The sequence below is a fragment of the Portunus trituberculatus genome, chromosome 27 (assembly GCF_017591435.1).
Source record: "Portunus trituberculatus isolate SZX2019 chromosome 27, ASM1759143v1, whole genome shotgun sequence".
Lineage (NCBI taxonomy): Eukaryota > Metazoa > Arthropoda > Malacostraca > Decapoda > Portunidae > Portunus > Portunus trituberculatus.
Window position 1 is genome coordinate 5,974,370 of NC_059281.1, and position 23,977 is coordinate 5,998,346.

Here is a 23,977-nt window from a genome sequence, read left to right on the forward strand (position 1 = left end):
CAATCGAGATGACCGGATTCGAGTCCCGGGAAGCGGCGAGGCAAATGAGCAAGCCTCTTAATGTGTGGTCCCAGTTCACCTAGCAGTAAATAGGTACGGGATGTAACTCGAGGGGTTGTGGCCTCGCTTTCCCGGTGTGTGTTGTGTGTGATGTGGTCTCAGTCCTACCCGAAGATCGGTCTATGAGCTCTGAGCTCGCTCCGTAATGGGGAAGACTGGCTGGGTGACCAGCAGGCAACCGGGGTGAATTACACAGGCACAATTGCATTAATGGGTGCCTCTCCATTTGTCTGCCTCACAAGTCATCGTCCCTAACGCAACCACAGTAAACCAAACCTAGGCCTCTGAACGGCACGGTAATGCTTGCTATCACTGCCTCCACACCGTGTTAAGCACATCCAAACATACTCACTCAGTGCAAAAACGAAAATACTGAATAAAAAAAAAAAAAATTCTAAAGACAAAGTAAGGACGATAACCTAAATGCATCCAACTTGCTTGCTATCACTGCCTCAAATTTAGCATAATATTAGTGTAAGCACATCAAAACATAAACACTCACAGAATAGATGATGGAAAGTCGAAAATGCAAAGAAAAAAATTATCAAATAAAAGACTACCTGAAGACAAAATAATGAAGATCCACAGTGTGCATCCATTCCTATGTGTTTCATATCACTGCCCCACTGCTCCCCCATCACCTCCCCTGCCCAGCTTACCCACGCACCCCGTCAACTCCCCATTACCGCTGTTTGCTCAGGTCTACCTCCCTACCCTCCAGTAGATAAAAGGAGTCACAATCTTTAGACCAGACACCCCCTAACAATACAGAGACATCCACATCAGGTATGGGACACAGGCAATCTACAGGAATGGCTCGTATTCTTCCATTCACTTACTGCAACAAGTCCAATCTTTTTCCCTCCTTCTGTTGTCGGTTATATCCGTGCTCAAGGAAAGGTCTGGGTCAGTAATCATCATAGGAGATCGAAATAGTTTATGCTTGATGGAATTAGAAAGAAGACATAAGAAACTATCTCGCAAACATAGTGGTAGTGTGGTAGGTAAATGGAATAGACTTAGGAATAAGGTTGTTAGTGCCGAGTCATTTAAAAACATTAAAAGAAGATTAAGACAAATTTGTGGATGGGACTGATGGGTAGCCATAGGTAGGAAAGTTTCACACAAGGGTTGGTACATATAGACTTGATAACTTCTTACAGCTTCCCTTGTTTTACCGTGTTTTTGTTATGTTCTTATTACTGTTTTTGTATGGTTTTATTTTGTAGCATTTTTTTTTCATATGACTAACACAGAGGCTGTGATGCACCTCTCTTGGCAAATGAACGTAAAGGTATTTTGACTAACTGAATAATTAATCAATTATTTGATTGATTTGCCTTCCCAATATCGTGGCATCACCACCTCCAAAAACTTGATTAAAACAAGAATTTAGAAAAAAATGCAATGACAAGAAAATTCGCAATTTAGAGGTTACACAGATCCCTAATAATAGTGAAAGGTACAAACACTGTTGAAACTCATCCCCGCCACACCCACACACAGGCAGCACAGGGCAGCATTCTCAGTGGTGTCGGTGTCTTATCTCAACACCTTCTACACTGTAGCGCAGGGATTCTCAACTTTTTTCTTGTTAAGAACTCCTTGAGTTATAAGACCATCTACCCGAACCCCCAGTAATCTGACATCGAACAGAATGTCAACTTAATGACTGACACTAATTCAATATGCAATGGTACTGCAAAGGATATTATTAGATCAGCCATTTAAGTACCCTTAGAATGTTGACTTAGTGACTGACACCAACTCAATATGCATTGGTACTGCAAAATATATTAATAGATCAGCCATCAAAGTACACCAGGAAATATTCTTGCGAGCCCCCATGTTGAAAGCCCCTAGGCTGATGGATCCTTTGAAATCAATTGGGTTCCCTTAATCGCTAGAGAAAAGGAATAACATTGGCATAGTAATGTTAATTTGGAACAGATATACTTACTTGTATATGTTTAATATCTTTACTCTTTCTTTCCTTTTAATCTTAAGCTTTCTCTTTCATGTTTGAGAATGAATAAGATATCATAAATCATGTCTATTAGTAATTCTTTTCTCCTTTTTTTTTATCAAATTAACCTAAAAAAGTATTGATAAGCTTCCTTAGAAATTAAAAGGGCAACTTAAATAAAGAGTAGCAGAAAAGAAAACAGGATACGTGAATAAAGGGATGTATAAAAACAAACACTAAGGTTGATCATTTCAATATTGATTGATCTTTCCATCAAAAATTTTTACACGGCAGACCTTGGTACACACGCAGGGACGTACACTCACAGGCAAACGTACATGACGACAGAAAAGGAAAGAGAGAGAGAGAGAGAGAGAGAGAGAGAGAGAGAGAGAGAGAGAGAGAGAGAGAGAGAGAGAGAGAGAGAGAGAGAGAGAGAGAGAGAGAGAGAGAGAGAGAGAGAGAGAGAGAGAGAGAGAGAGAGAGAGAGAGAGAGAGAGAGAGAGAGAGAGAGAGAGAGAGAGAATTATGTTCACAGTAGTTCTTCCTTTCAACTACCATTCTTGTGTTTGTCATCTATGGTCCTTTGGTTCACTTGCTGTACGGGCGACTGTTGGAGCCGCCCTTCGAACCACTTTATCTACCGTTGTAGCCGCCATTGAAAACACCATTAGAACCTCCAACCACTACTGGGACTGCCGTAGCCTCTGTTACCTCCGTTGTGGCCGTTGTTTCCTCCGTTGCTTCGATATCCCCCTCCATATCCTCTGTTGCCTCCATTGCCTCCATATCCGCCTCCGGTTCCCACGTTGCCTCCATGGCGGCCTATGTTTCTTCCGTGGCCGCTCCTTCCGTTACCGTTGCTGAAGGAGGAGTAATAGGACACGTCGGGCTCCCCACAGCACACGCCCAGCAGCAGCGCCACGATAGCACAGGCCAACAGAACCCTCTGTTGTGTGGATGGAGGGGGAGAGGTGGTGTTAGTTCTGTTAATGCTGCAACAACAAAAAACAATAACACCTACAACCGGTACTACTACTACTACTACTACTACTACTACTACTACTACTACTACTACTACTACTACTACTACTACTACTACTACTACTACTACTACTACTGCTACTATTACTACTATTACCTCTACTACTACTACTACTACTGCTACTAATACCACTACGACTACTTGTACGACTTCTATAACCATTCCTTCTTCATATTTGATAATATCCATTGTAGTATAGCACTGTATATTGCGTTATTGTTTGTCACTAAATGAACATTCTGTTCGATATCAGATTATTGAGGGTGCGGGAAGCTGGGTGGTTCGTAACGAGGGAAAAGTTGAGAACCCGTGCTCTAGGGGTTTGATTCTCTCTTAGTGTGCTAGAGGTACCGGGGACAGGTCCAGATCCCATTCAGGCCCAGTAAGAATAATTTTTCTTTTGCGCTTACTTCCTTTAAGCTGATGATATCTCAGCATGCCATATTGTATATATATATATATATATATATATATATATATATATATATATATATATATATATATATATATATATATATATATATATATATATATATATATATATATATATATATATATATATATATATATATATATATATATATATATATATATAGAGAGAGAGAGAGAGAGAGAGAGAGAGAGAGAGAGAGAGAGAGAGAGAGAGAGAGAGAGAGAGAGAGAGAGAGAGAGAGAGAGAGAGAGAGAGAGAGAGAGAGAGAGAGAGAGAGAGAGAGAGAGCTCCTTAAGGAAGAACAAATAAAGGAGGAATAACGATAGATAAACGAATAGAAAATTGTTTTAACAACTCACCATGTTTGGTTGTGTAGAGAAGTGGAGACGAGTGAGAACTCTGCCGGTGAAGCTGCTCAGCAAACCTTATATACCACTGCCTCAGTTATCACACTCCTCCTCGTCCTTCTTACTTCCGCCTCTCTGCGCTCATTAATAAAACATTTTCTTCATCATTTTCTCCACTGGAAAGAAATAAAGTGCAGGCAATCTGTATAATAGACACGTAAGGAAGGTCATGATATCCTGTGTTTTGAAGGACAGGAGGCAGCGTATACTCGTATGGGTGATCAGCCTCTGTGATGGTAAACCTCAACCTTGGAACTCCTCACTACCGCCATTAGGAAGTCAGGAAAGGAATCTTGAGTTGGGAATCGAGAAGACCGAGGGTATGAAGGGCATCCACTCGGGGTAAAGTTTTTCAAATGTCAAACCGAAACATCGTTAGTTAGATTTCTGCCATCCCTTGTCTCGTTGGGTCGTGGTAGCGGCGGGTTCTAGTGGACGTCCTGTGAGGTGTTGCCTTATCTCAGTGGCGGATGTCACCACATTGATCAAGGATTGAGTAATCAAATGGAACATTTCCTGTGGTGATTCCAGCAGTTACAGGGAGCGTTCACCAAGAGTGTTATTTTTGTGTGTGTTTTTTTTTCATGTTTGCTGGAGACAGTTTACCGGTTGCTGGTCTGAGAGTTAATGAGCTTCAGTGATAGTACGTGATAAACCTTTTCAAGCACTGAGAAGGGAAGTGGGCAACCTCTTTTCACATAAGGAGGTTGTAGACACCTACCGAAATGATAATTTACTCCTACCGAGGTCTGAGAGCACTAGTTCTGTTCTGAATCTGCTACGGTCCGGGCCTAGTTGTGATCCCGCTGAAAGTTTCCCTTTGTGTCTCTCAACTCAAGGGGGTTAGTCACAACGTGCCCTCTACAGACAGCTGTCCTTCTTTTCACAAAACTACATGCACTTACTACACGCACTTCCTTCACTAAAAATTAAGTAATGGAGACTCCTAATCCAGCTACGGAGTCCCTTTCTGGGGAGAGGACCAGAAATGTCCCCAGGTCGGACTGCTCTCTCGTTGACACCTCCCTCAACTTTTTCTTCTTTAACTTCTGCAACATTCTCTGTTCTTCATCTATTGTTAAGTCTGTAGAACACCACCTCTCCTCTACTAAAATTCATCTTCTCTTTTCACAGAAACACAGCTGTTTGAAGCAACTGAGAGTAGCCTCTTTTCTGTTCTCTCCTATTTTGTCTATCGTCATTTTCGTTTCAAAGCTGGATGTTACGTCAACGTGCGGAACGACTTAACTTGCTGTCGTACCCAAGACTCTTGAATCTTCCGAGTTTTCCACCATCTGGCTTTGACTCAATAGTCACTCTCTAACTAAATTCATCTGTGCTTTTTATCTCTCCCTTAACTCCTGTGACTATAGTAAATTCTTTGTCTATTTAACTTCCATGTTGGAGCACAATACCCTTTCGAGGAGATCTCCATCCCTTAACAACCAGCTTTGGCTTTCCTCTTTTTTCACTGACCATCCCTGTGAATTTTGCTTCAACTTTGCTATCCTCCATGACCTAGAGCAACTGGTGCAACTGGAGATACACCCAAGCATTCTTGATCTTTTCCTTACGTCTAATCCTTCTGTTTATGCTGTTACTCTATTTTCCCAGTTGGGTTCCTCCGATCATAATCTTATATCTGTATCTTGTCCTATATCCTCAATCCCTCCTCAGGATTCGCTAAGGTGGAGGTGCCTTTGGCGTTTTGCCTCAGCCTGTTTGGGGGGACCTGAGGAGGTATTATGCTGATTTTCCCTGGAATGCTTACTGTTTCCGTGTCAGAGACCCATCTCTTTGTGATGAACGTATAACGGAGGTGATAGTGTCTGGCATGGAGGTGTATATTCCTCATTCTTTTTCTCAACCTAAACTTTTTAAGCCTTGGTTTAACACAGCCTGTTCTCGTGCTATATATGATAGAGTGGTTGCCCACAACTTCAGCCTACCATCTCCTGAATCTCATGCACTTTATATTTCTGTCCGGAATTATGCCAAGTCAGTTCTTCAACTTGCCAAACACTTTCTCATAAACAGAAAATGTCAAAATCTTTCAAACTCAAACTCTCTTCGTGAGTTGTGGCATCTAAAAAAAAAACGTGTCCAATAACTTTACTTCTTCATCCTCCTTCCACCCATTATTTAATCCAGAGGGCACCACTGCCATTACATCTGTCTCTAAAGTTGAACTCTTATCTCAAACCTTTGCTAATAACTTCACCATAGATTATTCTGGGCTTGTCCGTCCCTCTCTTCCTCCCTTTGACTATTTCATGCCTACAATTAAAGTTCTTATAATGATGTTTTCCGTGCCCTTGCTGGCCTAAACCCTCAGAAGGCTTATGGATCTGATGAGGTCCCTCCTATTGTTCTGTTTCCGTGCTTGCACCTTGCCTGGCAAAACTCTTTTAGTTATGTCTATCGACTTTTATCTTCCCTTCATTCAGCCTGTTCCTAAAAAGAAAGATGACTGTTCTAATCCCTTAAACTACCGTCCTATAGCTTTAAATTCCTGCTTATTTAAAGTTTTTGAATCTATCTTTAATAGGAAGATTCTGAAACATGTCACTTCATAATCTTCTCCCTGATCTCCAGTATGGCTTCCGTCAAGGTCGCTCTGCTGGTGATCTTCTGGCTTTCCTTACCGTCTTGGTCTTCCTCATTTAGAGATTTCGGTGAAAGTTTTGCTGTCGTGTTAGAAATATAAAAATATTTTGATAGTGTCGTGCACAATGCTTTGATTTCAAAACTGCGCTCCTACGGTTTTATTATGTTCTTCCTTATTTTCTTATTGCTATGTATTTGTTTTTTATATTGTAGCTAGATTTTTTCATATGACTAGCATAGAAGCGCCCTGACTATGAGATGCACCTCTCTTGCCAAATGAACGTAAAGGTATTTTGACTAATTAAAAAAAAACTAATCAGTTATTTGATTAATTTGTCTTCCCAATATCGTGGCATCACCACCTCAAAAACTTGATTAAAACAAGAATTTAGATAGAAATGCAATGACAAGAAAAGTCGTAATTTAGAGGTTACACAGATCCCTAATAGTAGTGAAAGGTACAAACACTGTTGAAACTCATCCCCGCCACACCCACACACAGGCAGCACAGGGCAGCATTCTCAGTGGTGTCGGTGTCTTATCTCAACACCTTCTACACTGTAGCGCAGGGATTCTCAACTTTTTTCTTGTTAAGAACTCCTTGAGTTATAAGACCATCTACCCGAACCCCCAGTAATCTGACATCGAACAGAATGTCAACTTAATGACTGACACTAATTCAATATGCAATGGTACTGCAAAGGATATTATTAGATCAGCCATTTAAGTACCCTTGGAATGTTGACTTAGTGACTGACACCAACTCAATATGCATTGGTACTGCAAAATATATTAATAGATCAGCCATCAAAGTACACCAGGAAATATTCTTGCGAGCCCCCATGTTGAAAGCCCCTAGGCTGATGGATCCTTTGAAATCAATTGGGTTCCCTTAATCGCTAGAGAAAAGGAATAACATTGGCATAGTAATGTTAATTTGGAACAGATATACTTACTTGTATATGTTTAATATCTTTACTCTTTCTTTCCTTTTAATCTTAAGCTTTCTCTTTTATGTTTGAGAATGAATAAGATTTCATGAATCATGTCTATTAGTAATTCTTTCCTTCTTTTTTTTTATCATATTAACCTCCAAAAGGTATTGATAAGCTTCCTTAGAAATTAAAAGGGCAACTTAAATAAAGAGTAGCAGAAAAGAAAACAGGATACGTGAATAAAGGGATGTATAAAAACAAACACTAAGGTTGATCATTTCAATATTGATTGATCTTTCCTTCAAAAATTTTACACGGCAGACCTTGGTACACACGCAGGGACGTACACTCACAGGCAAACGTACATGACGACAGAAAAGGAGAGAGAGAGAGAGAGAGAGAGAGAGAGAGAGAGAGAGAGAGAGAGAGAGAGAGAGAGAGAGAGAGAGAGAGAGAGAGAGAGAGAGAGAGAGAGAGAGAGAGAGAGAGAATTATGTTCACAGTAGTTCTTCCCTTTCAACTACCATTCTTGTGTTTGTCATCTATGGTCCTTTGGTTCACTTGCTGTACGGGCGACTGTTGGAGCCGCCCTTCGAACCACTTTATCTACCGTTGTAGCCGCCATTGAAAACACCATTAGAACCTCCAACCACTACTGGGACTGCCGTAGCCTCTGTTACCTCCGTTGTGGCCGTTGTTTCCTCCGTTGCTTCGATATCCCCCTCCATATCCTCTGTTGCCTCCATTGCCTCCATATCCGCCTCCGGTTCCCACGTTGCCTCCATGGCGGCCTATGTTTCTTCCGTGGCCGTTCCTTCCGTTACCGTTGCTGAAGGAGGAGTAATAGGACACGTCGGGCTCCCCACAGCACACGCCCAGCAGCAGCGCCACGATAGCACAGGCCAACAGAACCCTCTGTTGTGTGGATGGAGGGGGAGAGGTGGTGTTAGTTCTGTTAATGCTGCAACAACAAAAAACAATAACACCTACAACCGGTACTACTACTACTACTACTACTACTACTACTACTACTACTACTACTACTACTACTACTACTACTACTACTACTACTACTATTACCTCTACTATTACCTCTACTACTACTACTACTACTACTGCTACTAATACCACTACGACTACTTGTACGACTTCTAAACCATTCCTTCTTCATATTTGATAATATCCATTGTAGTATAGCACTGTATATTGCGTTATTGTTTGTCACTGAATGAACATTCTGTTCGATATCAGATTATTGAGGGTGCGGGAAGCTGGGGGGTTCGTAACGAGGGAAAAGTTGAGAACCCGTGCTCTAGGGGTTTGATTCTCGCGTAGTGTGCTAGAGGGGACAGGTTCAGATCCCATTCAGGCTCAGTAAAAATAATTTTTGTTTTGCGCTTACTTCCTTTAAGCTGATGATATCTAAGCATGCCATATTGTCATATATATATATATATATATATATATATATATATATATATATATATATATATATATATATATATATATATATATATATATATATATATATATATATATATATATATATATATATATATATATATATATATATATATATATATATATATATATATATATATATATATATATATATATAGAGAGAGAGAGAGAGAGAGAGAGAGAGAGAGAGAGAGAGAGAGAGAGAGAGAGAGAGAGAGAGAGAGAGAGAGAGAGAGAGAGAGAGAGAGAGAGAGAGAGAGCTCCTTAAGGAAGAACAAATAAAGGAGGAATAACGATAGATAAACGAATAGAGAAATTGTTTTTAACAACTCACCATGTTTGGTTGTGTAGAGAAGTGGAGACGAGTGAGAACTCTGCCGGTGAAGCTGCTCAGCAAACCTTATATACCACTGCCTCAGTTATCACACTCCTCCTCGTCCTTCTTACTTCCGCCTCTCTGCGCTCATTAATAAAACATTTTCTTCATCATTTTCTCCACTGGAAAGAAATAAAGTGCAGGCAATCTGTATAATAGACACGTAAGGAAGGTCATGATATCCTGTGTTTTGAAGGACAGGAGGCAGCGTATACTCGTATGGGTGATCAGCCTCTGTGATGGTAAACCTCAACCTTGGAACTCCTCACTACCGCCATTAGGAAGTCAGGAAAGGAATCTTGAGTTGGGAATCGAGAAGACCGAGGGTATGAAGGGCATCCACTCGGGGTAAAGTTTTTCAAATGTCAAACCGAAACATCGTTAGTTAGATTTCTGCCATCCCTTGTCTCGTTGGGTCGTGGTAGCGGCGGGTTCTAGTGGACGTCCTGTGAGGTGTTGCCTTATCTCAGTGGCGGATGTCACCACATTGATCAAGGATTGAGTAATCAAATGGAACATTTCCTGTGGTGATTCCAGCAGTTACAGGGAGCGTTCACCAAGAGTGTTATTTTTGTGTGTCTTTTTTTTCATGTTTGCTGGAGACAGTTTACCGGTTGCTGGTCTGAGAGTTAATGAGCTTCAGTGATAGTACGTGATAAACCTTTTCAAGCACTGAGAAGGGAAGTGGGCAACCTCTTTTCACATATGGAGGTTGTAGACACATACCGAAACGATAATTTACTCCCACCGAGGTCTGAGAGCACTAGTTCTGTTCTGGACCTGTTATGGTCCGGGTCTAGTTGTGATCTCGCTGAAAGTTTCCCTTTGTGTCTCTCAACTCAAGGGGGTTAGTCACAACGTGCCCTCTACAGACAGCTGTCCTTCTTTTCACAAAACTACATGCACTTACTACACGCACTTCCTTCACTAAGAATTAAGTAATGGAGACTCCTAATCCAGCCTCGGAGTCCTTTTCTGGGGAGAGGACCAGAAATGTCCCCAGGTCGGACTGCTCTCTCGTTGACACCTCCCTCAACTTTTTCTTCTTTAACTTCTGCAACATTCTCTGTCCTACATCTATTGTTAAGTCTGTAGAACACCACCTCTCCTCTACTAAAATTCATCTTCTCTTTTCACAGAAGCACAGCTGTTTGAAGCAACTGAGAGTAGCCTCTTTTCTTTTCTCTCCTATTTTGTCTATCGTCATTTTCGTTTCAAAGCTGGATGTTACGTCAACGTGCGGAACGACTTAACTTGCTGTCGTACCCAAGACTCTTGAATCTTTCGAGTTTTCCACCATCTGGCTTTGACTCAATAGTCACTCTCTAACTAAATTCATCTGTGCTTTTTATCTCTCCCTTAACTCCTGTGACTATAGTAAATTCTTTGTCTATTTAACTTCCATGTTGGAGCACAATACCCTTTCGAGGAGATCTCCATCCCTTAACAACCAGCTTTGGCTTTCCTCTTTTTTCACTGACCATCCCTGTGAATTTTGCTTCAACTTTGCTATCCTCCATGACCTAGAGCAACTGGTGCAACTGGAGATACACCCAAGCATTCTTGATCTTTTCCTTACGTCTAATCCTTCTGTTTATGCTGTTACTCTATTTTCCCAGTTGGGTTCCTCCGATCATAATCTTATATCTGTATCTTGTCCTATATCCTCAATCCCTCCTCAGGATTCGCTAAGGTGGAGGTGCCTTTGGCGTTTTGCCTCAGCCTGTTTGGGGGGACCTGAGGAGGTATTATGCTGATTTTCCCTGGAATGCTTACTGTTTCCGTGTCAGCGTAGCATAATTTACCGGCCACCTAATGCTAGCTTCAATGAATTCATATCATCTCTTGAAAATATTGCAGAACATCTAGCAAATGAGAAGCTCCCTTGTTATATGATGGGAGATTTTAATATAAACCTCCTCAATAAGAATGATCAGATGTATAACCTAATTAATATATTTTATGCTTATCATTTCTTTCCTGTAATTACCAAGCCCACTAGAGTTACCAGAAATTCTGCTACTTTGATAGACCATATATGGACTAACAATCTGCACAACCATCTAGTAAGTGGCATTTTCCATAATTCCATTAGCGACCATTTTCCTGTATTTTGTATATTTAATGTTGATACTAAAATAAATTTCAGTAACTCTTCCAAAATCACCATATGTAAACGATCATTTCAGGACTCGTCCATTGATCTTTTCAAACAAGGCTTAGCTGCTTACAAATGGTTAGACATAATGACTTTTAATGATGTGAATGCAAGTTTTGCTAGTTATATGAAACATTTCAATAATCTTTATGATCAGCATTTTCCACTCAAACAGTACAATTGCCAAATAAAACATCTAGACAAGCCTTATATAACACAAGGCATAAAAAATTCTATTAAGCATCGAAACAAGCTACAAAAACTCTATGCAAAATGGCCACTTACTTATGAAAAATCATTTAAGCAATATAGAAACATGCTCACCTCGCTAATAAGAACAGCCAAAGAAAACTATTATAAAAGTCGACTCGAAGATGACTCGGGTAATCCTAAAAGGACATGGGAAACAATCAATCTCTTAATGGGAAGACACAAAGACAAGAAGTTACCAGATATAATGTCTTTCGATAATAAAACACTGCACACCCCCTCAGAAATAGCAACATCATTTAACGAATACTTTGGCAACATAGCAACTACTCTAGCTAATAAAGTACAGCAATCGACAGTCTCGTTTTCTTCATTTTTGCCACGACCTGTTCAGTCTTCTTTCATTTTATACCTTACAACACAACAAGAAATAAAAGATATTGTAATAAGTTTAAAATCAACCGCTCCGGGTTTTGATGACATCAATATCAAGGTCATAAAAAAATGTTGCGACGAAATCTCCCATTTTTAGAATACATAATTAATCGTTCGTTCGCTGAAGGGTGTTTTCCTAAACATTTACAAATAGCCAGAGTTATACCAGTCCACAAAAAAGGTGAGAGAAACGTACACACTAACTACAGGCCAATATCAATTCTCCCTAGTATCAGTAAGATCTTTGAAAAAATTGTATGTAACAGGTTGATGGACTACCTTAGTAAGTACTCAATCCTATCTGAATCACAATTCGGATTTCGCCCTAATTCTTCTCCTGAACTTGCCCTACACAAACTTTGTCAAAATATTCACAATGCAATAGACAATAAATTACAGCAAATATCAGTTTTTTGTGACTTTTCAAAGGCCTTTGATACAATATCCCATGAAATCCTCTTAGTAAAGTTAAAAACGTACGGCATTCGGGGGTTACCACATGCTTGGTTTCAAAGTTATCTATCTTCCAGAAAACAATACACAGTGTACAATAACGGCAAATCATCATATGTTCCCATTAGCTGTGGTGTTCCTCAAGGATCAATTTTAGGCCCAATTCTCTTTTTATTGTACGTAAATGACATAACACGGATCTCTGACAAACTTAATTTCATTCTTTTTGCCGACGACACCACTATTTACATTCAAGGGGAGAATTTAAACATCATCACCAATACTCTTAATGCTGAACTAGTGAAAGTTGCAAACTGGATTCACAGCAATAAACTTACCTTAAATATTTCTAAAACTCATTGCATGTTATCCTCCCCACTCATGACGAATACAGTCAATATTAATGTTTATATTAACAACAAGTTATTAAACCAAGTGTCAGAATGTAGATTTCTGGGCATAATGATAGATCAAAAGCTAAAATGGAGATCACAAATTAGTGAGCTTATTGTTAAAACTAATAAACTAACTGGAATTATATACAAGATAAGAAATAATCTTTCTCTTCATTGTTTAAGACAAATATATATATCATTAGCGTACACAAATTTTTGTATTGTTGTGCCATTTGGGGGGGAGCAGGCAGTACCATCATAGACAATATTTTTGTCGCACAAAAGAAGCTACTGCGAGTCATGTCATTTAGTCATCGTTCAGCCCATACTGGCCCATTATTTAATGACCTTAGATTACTAAAACTAAGCGACATAATATCTCTCCAGACTAACATCTTTGTTCACAAGTCACTATATTCACGACAGTCAGACGACACATTCCACTTCATGTCTAACAACCCTAATACCCGCAGACCATATGATTTAAAGCTCCTGCTGTGTCGAACATCCCACGCACAGCAATATGTCACAACCAGAGGTGTCAAAGAGTGGAACCAGCTACCAGAACAACTTAGAAATATCAAATCACCTCAAATTTTTAAGAACAAGATAAAACAATTCTTCCTTAGTAAATATTAGGGACTTTTATTTATTGCTCTGTATTATTATTATTATCATAACAATTATCATTATTATTATAATTATTATTATTATCATTATCATTATAATTATTATTATTATTATCATTATCATCATTATTATAATAATAATTATTATTATTATTATTATTATTATTTTATTATCATTATTATAGTATTATTATCATAGTATTTATATTGTTATTATTATTATTGTAATATGTGATTGTTAATTTTGTATAATTTCTCATTATTATTAGTATTTTATTATTTATTACTGTATTATTTATTATTGTTTTATTGTAAATTGTTTTATTATTATAGTACATTTACTATTATCATTTATTATTTTATTATTATTATTATAATAATAATAATATTATTATTATTATTATTATTATTATTATTATTATTATAGTACTATTATCATTATAGTATTATATTTTTATTATTATTGTAATGTGATTGTTATTATTTGTATAATTTTCATTATTATTTTATTTATTAATGTATCATTATTAATAATGTTTTAATGTAAATTGTTTTATTATTGTACGTTTACTATTATTATTATAATTGTTATATTATTATATTATTATTATTTTAATATCATTGCTATGTTATTATATTTATTTTTCTTTACTATTATTTATCATTTATCATTATCTATTGTTTCTATTACTATTATTCTATTTGTCATTATCATCCACTACTGTATTTATTACTGCATTTATTACATATGTGTTATGTAGATGTATATTTGGTTGTAGAAGTGAAATTTAGTTAGGAAATCTTTAATTTACTTGTTTGTAAATATATGTATAGTAATTAGGCCTCCACAACTAACCGCGTCGGCCTAACATAAATTTCAAATAAGTCTGTAAAAGAGCTTATGCTCAACAGACCGAGGGAATTCTTCACATTTTGTATCATACTGATTTTAATGTACCCATAAAGGCCCAATAAATGTATCAGTATCAGTATCAGTATCTTTGTGCTGAACGTATAACGGAGGTGATAGTGTCTGGCATGGAGGTGTATATTCCTCATTCTTTTTCTCAACCTAAACTTTTTAAGCCTTGGTTTAACACAGCCTGTTCTCGTGCTATATATGATAGAGTGGTTGCCCACAACTTCAGCCTACCATCTCCTGAATCTCATGCACTTTATATTTCTGTCCGGAATTATGCCAAGTCAGTTCTTCAACTTGCCAAACACTTTCTCATAAACAGAAAATGTCAAAATCTTTTAAACTCAAACTCTCTTCGTGAGTTCTGGCATCTAAACAAAAAACGTGTCCAATAACTTTACTTCTTCATCCTCCTTCCACCCATTATTTAATCCAGAGGGCACCACTGCCATTACATCTGTCTCTAAAGTTGAACTCTTATCTCAAACCTTTGCTAATAACTTCACCATAGATTATTCTGGGCTTGTCCGTCCCTCTCTTCCTCCCTTTGACTATTTCATGCCTACAATTAAAGTTCTTATAATGATGTTTTCCGTGCCCTTGCTGGCCTAAACCCTCAGAAGGCTTATGGATCTGATGAGGTCCCTCCTATTGTTCTGTTTCCGTGCTTGCACCTTGCCTGGCAAAACTCTTTTAGTTATGTCTATCGACTTTTATCTTCCCTTCATTCAGCCTGTTCCTAAAAAGAAAGATGACTGTTCTAATCCCTTAAACTACCGTCCTATAGCTTTAAATTCCTGCTTATTTAAAGTTTTTGAATCTATCTTTAATAGGAAGATTCTGAAACATGTCACTTCATAATGGCTTCCGTCAAGGTCGCTCTGCTGGTGATCTTCTGGCTTTCCTTACCGTCTTGGTCTTCCTCATTTAGAGATTTCGGTGAAAGTTTTGCTGTCGTGTTAGAAATATAAAAAATATTTTGATAGTGTCGTGCACAATGCTTTGATTTCAAAACTGCGCTCCTACGGTTTTATTATGTTCTTCCTTATTTTCTTATTGCTATGTATTTGTTTTTTTTATATTGTAGCTAGATTTTTTCATATGACTAGCATAGAAGCGCCCTGACTATGAGATGCACCTCTCTTGCCAAATGAACGTAAAGGTATTTTGACTAATTAAAAAAAAACTAATCAGTTATTTGATTAATTTGTCTTCCCAATATCGTGGCATCACCACCTCAAAAACTTGATTAAAACAAGAATTTAGATAGAAATGCAATGACAAGAAAAGTCGTAATTTAGAGGTTACACAGATCCCTAATAGTAGTGAAAGGTACAAACACTGTTGAAACTCATCCCCGCCACACCCACACACAGGCAGCACAGGGCAGCATTCTCAGTGGTGTCGGTGTCTTATCTCAACACCTTCTACACTGTAGCGCAGGGATTCTCAACTTTTTTCTTGTTAAGAACTCCTTGAGTTATAAGACCATCTACCCGAACCCCCAGTAATCTGACATCGAACAGAATGTCAACTTAATGACTGACACTAATTCAATATGCAATGGTACTGCAAAGGATATTATTAGATCAGCCATTTAAGTACCCTTGGAATGTTGACTTAGTGACTGACACCAACTCAATATGCATTGGTACTGCAAAATATATTAATAGATCAGCCATCAAAGTACACCAGGAAATATTCTTGCGAGCCCCATGTTGAAAGCCCCTAGGCTGATGGATCCTTTGAAATCAATTGGGTTCCCTTAATCGCTAGAGAAAAGGAATAACATTGGCATAGTAATGTTAATTTGGAACAGATATACTTACTTGTATATGTTTAATATCTTTACTCTTTCTTTCCTTTTAATCTTAAGCTTTCTCTTTTATGTTTGAGAATGAATAAGATTTCATGAATCATGTCTATTAGTAATTCTTTCCTTCTTTTTTTTTATCATATTAACCTCCAAAAGGTATTGATAAGCTTCCTTAGAAATTAAAAGGGCAACTTAAATAAAGAGTAGCAGAAAAGAAAACAGGATACGTGAATAAAGGGATGTATAAAAACAAACACTAAGGTTGATCATTTCAATATTGATTGATCTTTCCTTCAAAAATTTTTACACGGCAGACCTTGGTACACACGCAGGGACGTACACTCACAGGCAAACGTACATGACGACAGAAAGAGAGAGAGAGAGAGAGAGAGAGAGAGAGAGAGAGAGAGAGAGAGAGAGAGAGAGAGAGAGAGAGAGAGAGAGAGAGAGAGAGAGAGAGAGAATTATGTTCACAGTAGTTCTTCCTTTGAACTACCATTCTTGTGTTTGTCATCTATGGTCCTTTGGTTCACTTGCTGTACGGGCGACTGTTGGAGCCGCCCTTCGAACCACTTTATCTACCGTTGTAGCCGCCATTGAAAACACCATTAGAACCTCCAACCACTACTGGGACTGCCGTAGCCTCTGTTACCTCCGTTGTGGCCGTTGTTTCCTCCGTTGCTTCGATATCCCCCTCCATATCCTCTGTTGCCTCCATTGCCTCCATATCCGCCTCCGGTTCCCACGTTGCCTCCATGGCGGCCTATGTTTCTTCCGTGGCCGCTCCTTCCGTTACCGTTGCTGAAGGAGGAGTAATAGGACACGTCGGGCTCCCCACAGCACACGCCCAGCAGCAGCGCCACGATAGCACAGGCCAACAGAACCCTCTGTTGTGTGGATGGAGGGGGAGAGGTGGTGTTAGTTCTGTTATTGCTGCAACAACAAAAAACAATAACACCTACAACCGGTACTACTACTACTACTACTACTACTACTACTACTACTACTACTACTACTACTACTACTACTACTACTACTATTACCTCTACTATTACCTCTACTACTACTACTACTACTGCTACTAATACCACTACGACTACTTGTACGACTTCTATAACCATTCCTTCTTCATATTTGATAATATCCATTGTAGTATAGCACTGTATATTGCGTTATTGTTTGTCACTGAATGAACATTCTGTTCGATATCAGATTATTGAGGGTGCGGGAAGCTGGGGGGTTCTTAAGGAGGGAAAAGTTGAGAACCCGTGCTCTAGGGGTTTGATTCTCTCTTAGTGTGCTAGAGGTACCGGGGACAGGTCCAGATCCCATTCAGGCCCAGTAAAAATAATTTTTCTTTTGCGCTTACTTCCTTTAAGCTGATGATATCTCAGCATGCCATATGCCATATTATATATATATATATATATATATATATATATATATATATATATATATATATATATATATATATATATATATATATATATATATATATATATATATATATATATATATATATATATATATATATATATATATATATATATATATATATATATATATATATATATATATAGAGAGAGAGAGAGAGAGAGAGAGAGAGAGAGAGAGAGAGAGAGAGAGAGAGAGAGAGAGAGAGAGAGAGAGAGAGAGAGAGAGAGAGCTCCTTAAGGAAGAACAAATAAAGGAGGAATAACGATAGATAAACGAATAGAGAAATTGTTTTTAACAACTCACCATGTTTGGTTGTGTAGAGAAGTGGAGACGAGTGAGAACTCTGCCGGTGAAGCTGCTCAGCAAACCTTATATACCACTGCTTCAGTTATCACACTCCTCCTCGTCCTTCTTACTTCCGCCTCTCTGCGCTCATTAATAAAACATCTTCTTCATCATTTCTCCACTGGAAAGATATAAAGTGCAGGCAATCTGTATAATAGACACGTAAGGAAGGTCATGATATCCTGTGTTTTGAAGGACAGGAGGCAGCGTATACTCGTATGGGTGATCAGCCTCTGTGATGGTAAACCTCAACCTTGGAACTCCTCACTACCGCCATTAGGAAGTCAGGAAAGGAATCTTGAGTTGGGAATCGAGAAGACCGAGGGTATGAAGGGCATCCACTCGGGGTAAAGTTTTTCAAATGTCAAACCGAAACATCGTTAGTTAGATTTCTGCCATCCCTTGTCTCGTTGGGTCGTGGTAGCGGCGGGTTCTAGTGGACGTCCTGTGAGGTGTTGCCTTATCTCAGTGGCGGATGTCACCACATTGATCAAGGATTGAGTAATCAAATGGAACATTTCCTGTGGTGATTCCAGCAGTTACAGGGAGCGTTCACCAAGAGTGTTATTTTTGTGTGTCTTTTTTTTCATGTTTGCTGGAGACAGTTTACCGGTTGCTGGTCTGAGAGTTAATGAGCTTCAGTGATAGTACGTGATAAACGTTTTCAAGCACTGAGAAGGGAAGTGGGCAACCTCTTTTCACATAAGGAGGTTGTAGACACCTACCGAAATGATAATTTACTCCTACCGAGGTCTGAGAGCACTAGTTCTGTTCTGAATCTGCTACGGTCCGGGCCTAGTTGTGATCCCCGCTGAAAGTTTCCCTTTGTGTCTCTCAACTCAAGGGGGTTAGTCACAACGTGCCCTCTACAGACAGCTGTCCTTCTTTTCACAAAACTACATGCACTTACTACACGCACTTCCTTCACTAAAAATTAAGTAATGGAGACTCCTAATCCAGCTACGGAGTCCCTTTCTGGGGGAGAGGACCAGAAATGTCCCCAGGTCGGACTGCTCTCTCGTTGACACCTCCCTCAACTTTTTCTTCTTTAACTTCTGCAACATTCTCTGTTCTTCATCTATTGTTAAGTCTGTAGAACACCACCTCTCCTCTACTAAAATTCATCTTCTCTTTTCACAGAAGCACAGCTGTTTGAAGCAACTGAGAGTAGCCTCTTTTCTTTTCTCTCCTATTTTGTCTATCGTCATTTTCGTTTCAAAGCTGGATGTTACGTCAACGTGCGGAACGACTTAACTTGCTGTCGTACCCAAGACTCTTGAATCTTTCGAGTTTTCCACCATCTGGCTTTGACTCAATAGTCACTCTCTAACTAAATTCATCTGTGCTTTTTATCTCTCCCTTAACTCCTGTGACTATAGTAAATTCTTTGTCTATTTAACTTCCATGTTGGAGCACAATACCCTTTCGAGGAGATCTCCATCCCTTAACAACCAGCTTTGGCTTTCCTCTTTTTTCACTGACCATCCCTGTGAATTTTGCTTCAACTTTGCTATCCTCCATGACCTAGAGCAACTGGTGCAACTGGAGATACACCCAAGCATTCTTGATCTTTTCCTTACGTCTAATCCTTCTGTTTATGCTGTTACTCTATTTTCCCAGTTGGGTTCCTCCGATCATAATCTTATATCTGTATCTTGTCCTATATCCTCAATCCCTCCTCAGGATTCGCTAAGGTGGAGGTGCCTTTGGCGTTTTGCCTCAGCCTGTTTGGGGGGACCTGAGGAGGTATTATGCTGATTTTCCCTGGAATGCTTACTGTTTCCGTGTCAGAGACCCATCTCTTTGTGATGAACGTATAACGGAGGTGATAGTGTCTGGCATGGAGGTGTATATTCCTCATTCTTTTTCTCAACCTAAACTTTTTAAGCCTTGGTTTAACACAGCCTGTTCTCGTGCTATATATGATAGAGTGGTTGCCCACAACTTCAGCCTACCATCTCCTGAATCTCATGCACTTTATATTTCTGTCCGGAATTATGCCAAGTCAGTTCTTCAATTTGCCAAACACTTTCTCATAAACAGAAAATGTCAAAATCTTTCAAACTCAAACTCTCTTCGTGAGTTGTGGCATCTAAAAAAAAAAAACGTGTCCAATAACTTTACTTCTTCATCCTCCTTCCACCCATTATTTAATCCAGAGGGCACCACTGCCATTACATCTGTCTCTAAAGTTGAACTCTTATCTCAAACCTTTGCTAATAACTTCACCATAGATTATTCTGGGCTTGTCCGTCCCTCTCTTCCTCCCTTTGACTATTTCATGCCTACAATTAAAGTTCTTATAATGATGTTTTCCGTGCCCTTGCTGGCCTAAACCCTCAGAAGGCTTATGGATCTGATGAGGTCCCTCCTATTGTTCTGTTTCCGTGCTTGCACCTTGCCTGGCAAAACTCTTTTAGTTATGTCTATCGACTTTTATCTTCCCTTCATTCAGCCTGTTCCTAAAAAGAAAGATGACTGTTCTAATCCTTAAACTACCGTCCTATAGCTTTAAATTCCTGCTTATTTAAAGTTTTTGAATCTATCTTTAATAGGAAGATTCTGAAACATGTCACTTCATAATCTTCTCCCTGATCTCCAGTATGGCTTCCGTCAAGGTCGCTCTGCTGGTGATCTTCTGGCTTTCCTTACCGTCTTGGTCTTCCTCATTTAGAGATTTCGGTGAAAGTTTTGCTGTCGTGTTAGAAATATAAAAATATTTTGATAGTGTCGTGCACAATGCTTTGATTTCAAAACTGCGCTCCTACGGTTTTATTATGTTCTTCCTTATTTTCTTATTGCTATGTATTTGTTTTTTTTATATTGTAGCTAGATTTTTTCATATGACTAGCATAGAAGCGCCCTGACTATGAGATGCACCTCTCTTGCCAAATGAACGTAAAGGTATTTTGACTAATTAAAAAAAAAACTAATCAGTTATTTGATTAATTTGTCTTCCCAATATCGTGGCATCACCACCTCAAAAACTTGATTAAAACAAGAATTTAGATAGAAATGCAATGACAAGAAAAGTCGTAATTTAGAGGTTACACAGATCCCTAATAGTAGTGAAAGGTACAAACACTGTTGAAACTCATCCCCGCCACACCCACACACAGGCAGCACAGGGCAGCATTCTCAGTGGTGTCGGTGTCTTATCTCAACACCTTCTACACTGTAGCGCAGGGATTCTCAACTTTTTTCTTGTTAAGAACTCCTTGAGTTATAAGACCATCTACCCGAACCCCCAGTAATCTGACATCGAACAGAATGTCAACTTAATGACTGACACTAATTCAATATGCAATGGTACTGCAAAGGATATTATTAGATCAGCCATTTAAGTACCCTTGGAATGTTGACTTAGTGACTGACACCAACTCAATATGCATTGGTACTGCAAAATATATTAATAGATCAGCCATCAAAGTACACCAGGAAATATTCTTGCGAGCCCCCAAATCAATTGGGTTCCCTTAATCGCTAGAGAAAAGGAATAACATTGGCATAGTAATGTTAATTTGGAACAGATATACTTACTTGTATATGTTTAATATCTTTACTCTTTCTTTCCTTTTAATCTTAAGCTTTCTCTTTTATGTTTGAGAATGAATAAGATTTCATGAATCATGTCTATTAGTAATTCTTTCCTTCTTTTTTTTTATCATATTAACCTCCAAAAGGTATTGATAAGCTTCCTTAGAAATTAAAAGGGCAACTTAAATAAAGAGTAGCAGAAAAGAAAACAGGATACGTGAATAAAGGGATGTATAAAAACAAACACTAAGGTTGATCATTTCAATATTGATTGATCTTTCCTTCAAAAATTTTTACACGGCAGACCTTGGTACACACGCAGGGACGTACACTCACAGGCAAACGTACATGACGACAGAGAGAGAGAGAGAGAGAGAGAGAGAGAGAGAGAGAGAGAGAGAGAGAGAGAGAGAGAGAGAGAGAGAGAGAGAGAGAGAGAGAGAGAGAGAGAATTATGTTCACAGTAGTTCTTCCCTTTGAACTACCATTCTTGTGTTTGTCATCTATGGTCCTTTGGTTCACTTGCTGTACGGGCGACTGTTGGAGCCGCCCTTCGAACCACTTTATCTACCGTTGTAGCCGCCATTGAAAACACCATTAGAACCTCCAACCACTACTGGGACTGCCGTAGCCTCTGTTACCTCCGTTGTGGCCGTTGTTTCCTCCGTTGCTTCGATATCCCCCTCCATATCCTCTGTTGCCTCCATTGCCTCCATATCCGCCTCCGGTTCCCACGTTGCCTCCATGGCGGCCTATGTTTCTTCCGTGGCCGCTCCTTCCGTTACCGTTGCTGAAGGAGGAGTAATAGGACACGTCGGGCTCCCCACAGCACACGCCCAGCAGCAGCGCCACGATAGCACAGGCCAACAGAACCCTCTGTTGTGTGGATGGAGGGGGAGAGGTGGTGTTAGTTCTGTTATTGCTGCAACAACAAAAACAATAACATCTACAACTGATACTACTATTATTACTACTATTACTACTACTACTACTACTACTACTACTACTACTACTACTACTACTACTACTACTACTACTACTACTACTACTACTACTACTACTACTACTACTACTACTACTACTACTACTGCTGCTGCTGCTGCTGCTGCTGCTGCTGCTACTGCTACTGCTGCTACTGCTACTGCTGCTGCTACTGCTGCTGTTACTATTGCTGCTACTGCTGCTGCTGCTACTACTGCTGCTACTACTGCTGCTACTACTACTACTACTACTGCTGCTATGACTACTACTATTGCTATTACTACTACTACTACTACTACTACTACTACTACTACTACTACTACTACTACTACTACTACTATTACCACTATGACTACTTCTACGACTGTACAACAACTACCACCATTTCTTCTTCATATCAGCTTGATGATGAAGGGCAGGTTTCTCAACCTGGGGTTCTCAAACCCTCAGGGTTCTCCTTAACAATCCCATGTGTACTTAGATGGCTGATTTAATAATATCCATTGTAGTATAGCACTGAATATTGTGTTAGTATCAGTCACTGTATTAACATTCTGTTCGATGTCAGATCATTGGGGGTTCGGGTAGATGTTCTTAAAGCTGAGGGGGTTCTTAACGAGGGAAAGGTTGAGAACTCCTGCTCTAGGAATTTAATTCTCGCGTAGTGTGTGAGAGGTGCCGGGTTCAGATCCCAGTCAGGCTCAGTAAAAATAATATTTGTTTTACGCTTACTGCCTATTAACTGAGAATGTCTCAGGATGCAAGATTGTATATATATATATATATATATATATATATATATATATATATATATATATATATATATATATATATATATATATATATATATATATATATATATATATATATATATATATATATATATATATATATATATATATATATATATATATATATATATATATATAGAGAGAGAGAGAGAGAGAGAGAGAGAGAGAGAGAGAGAGAGAGAGAGAGAGAGAGAGAGAGAGAGAGAGAGAGAGCTCCTTAAGGAAGAACAAATAACGGAGGAATAACGATAGATAAACGAATAGAGAAATTGTTTTTAACAACTCACCATGTTTGGTTGTGTAGAGAAGTGGAGACGAGTGAGAACTCTGCCGGTGAAGCTGCTCAGCAAACCTTATATACCACTGCTTCAGTTATCACACTCCTCCTCGTCCTTCTTACTTCCGCCTCTCTGCGCTCATTAATAAAACATTTTCTTCATCATTTTCTCCACTGGAAAGAAATAAAGTGCAGGCAATCTGTATAATAGACACGTAAGGAAGGTCATGATATCCTGTGTTTTGAAGGACAGGAGGCAGCGTATACTCGTATGGGTGATCAGCCTCTGTGATGGTAAACCTCA

At 38.9% G+C, this 23,977-nt stretch overlaps 4 protein-coding genes across 4 annotated transcripts; all 4 read right to left on the bottom strand.

The window, feature by feature from the left end:
- Positions 1-2,552: 2,552 nt before the first annotated feature.
- LOC123509748 (glycine-rich cell wall structural protein-like) lies at positions 2,553-3,958 on the bottom strand. The gene is made up of 2 exons (XM_045264265.1): positions 3,864-3,958; positions 2,553-2,975 (listed from the first exon to the last, which is right to left on the bottom strand). The coding sequence occupies exons 1-2, from the start codon at positions 3,864-3,866 to the stop codon at positions 2,697-2,699; spliced, it is 282 nt and encodes a 93-aa protein (XP_045120200.1). The 5' UTR covers positions 3,867-3,958; the 3' UTR covers positions 2,553-2,696.
- A 3,875-nt stretch (positions 3,959-7,833) lies between these two features.
- LOC123509451 (glycine-rich RNA-binding protein GRP1A-like) lies at positions 7,834-10,014 on the bottom strand. The gene is made up of 3 exons (XM_045263740.1): positions 9,902-10,014; positions 9,249-9,300; positions 7,834-8,368 (listed from the first exon to the last, which is right to left on the bottom strand). Exons 1-3 carry the CDS (start codon positions 10,012-10,014, stop codon positions 8,090-8,092), a joined length of 444 nt encoding a protein of 147 aa, XP_045119675.1. The 3' UTR covers positions 7,834-8,089.
- Positions 10,015-16,795: 6,781 nt separating this feature from the next.
- On the bottom strand, positions 16,796-18,105 carry LOC123509749 (glycine-rich cell wall structural protein-like). The gene is made up of 2 exons (XM_045264266.1): positions 18,046-18,105; positions 16,796-17,192 (listed from the first exon to the last, which is right to left on the bottom strand). Exons 1-2 carry the CDS (start codon positions 18,046-18,048, stop codon positions 16,914-16,916), a joined length of 282 nt encoding a protein of 93 aa, XP_045120201.1. The 5' UTR covers positions 18,049-18,105; the 3' UTR covers positions 16,796-16,913.
- A 3,766-nt stretch (positions 18,106-21,871) lies between these two features.
- On the bottom strand, positions 21,872-23,743 carry LOC123509751 (glycine-rich cell wall structural protein-like). Its single transcript, XM_045264267.1, has 2 exons — positions 23,684-23,743; positions 21,872-22,500 (listed from the first exon to the last, which is right to left on the bottom strand). Exons 1-2 carry the CDS (start codon positions 23,684-23,686, stop codon positions 22,222-22,224), a joined length of 282 nt encoding a protein of 93 aa, XP_045120202.1. The 5' UTR covers positions 23,687-23,743; the 3' UTR covers positions 21,872-22,221.
- Positions 23,744-23,977: the final 234 nt, after the last annotated feature.

Bases quoted from the DNA above. Each gene is read 5' to 3' on its own strand.
- LOC123509451 (XM_045263740.1), bottom strand. From the start codon at position 10,014: ATGTGTCTACAACCTCCATATGTGAAAAGAGGTTGCCCACTTCCCTTC. The intron at 9,301-9,901 runs GTAAACTGTCTC...TTTGCTGAGCAG, and splicing joins AACTCTCAGACCAGCAACCG to CTTCACCGGCAGAGTTCTCA. The intron at 8,369-9,248 runs GTGAGTTGTTAA...TCCACACAACAG, and splicing joins TCTCTACACAACCAAACATG to AGGGTTCTGTTGGCCTGTGC.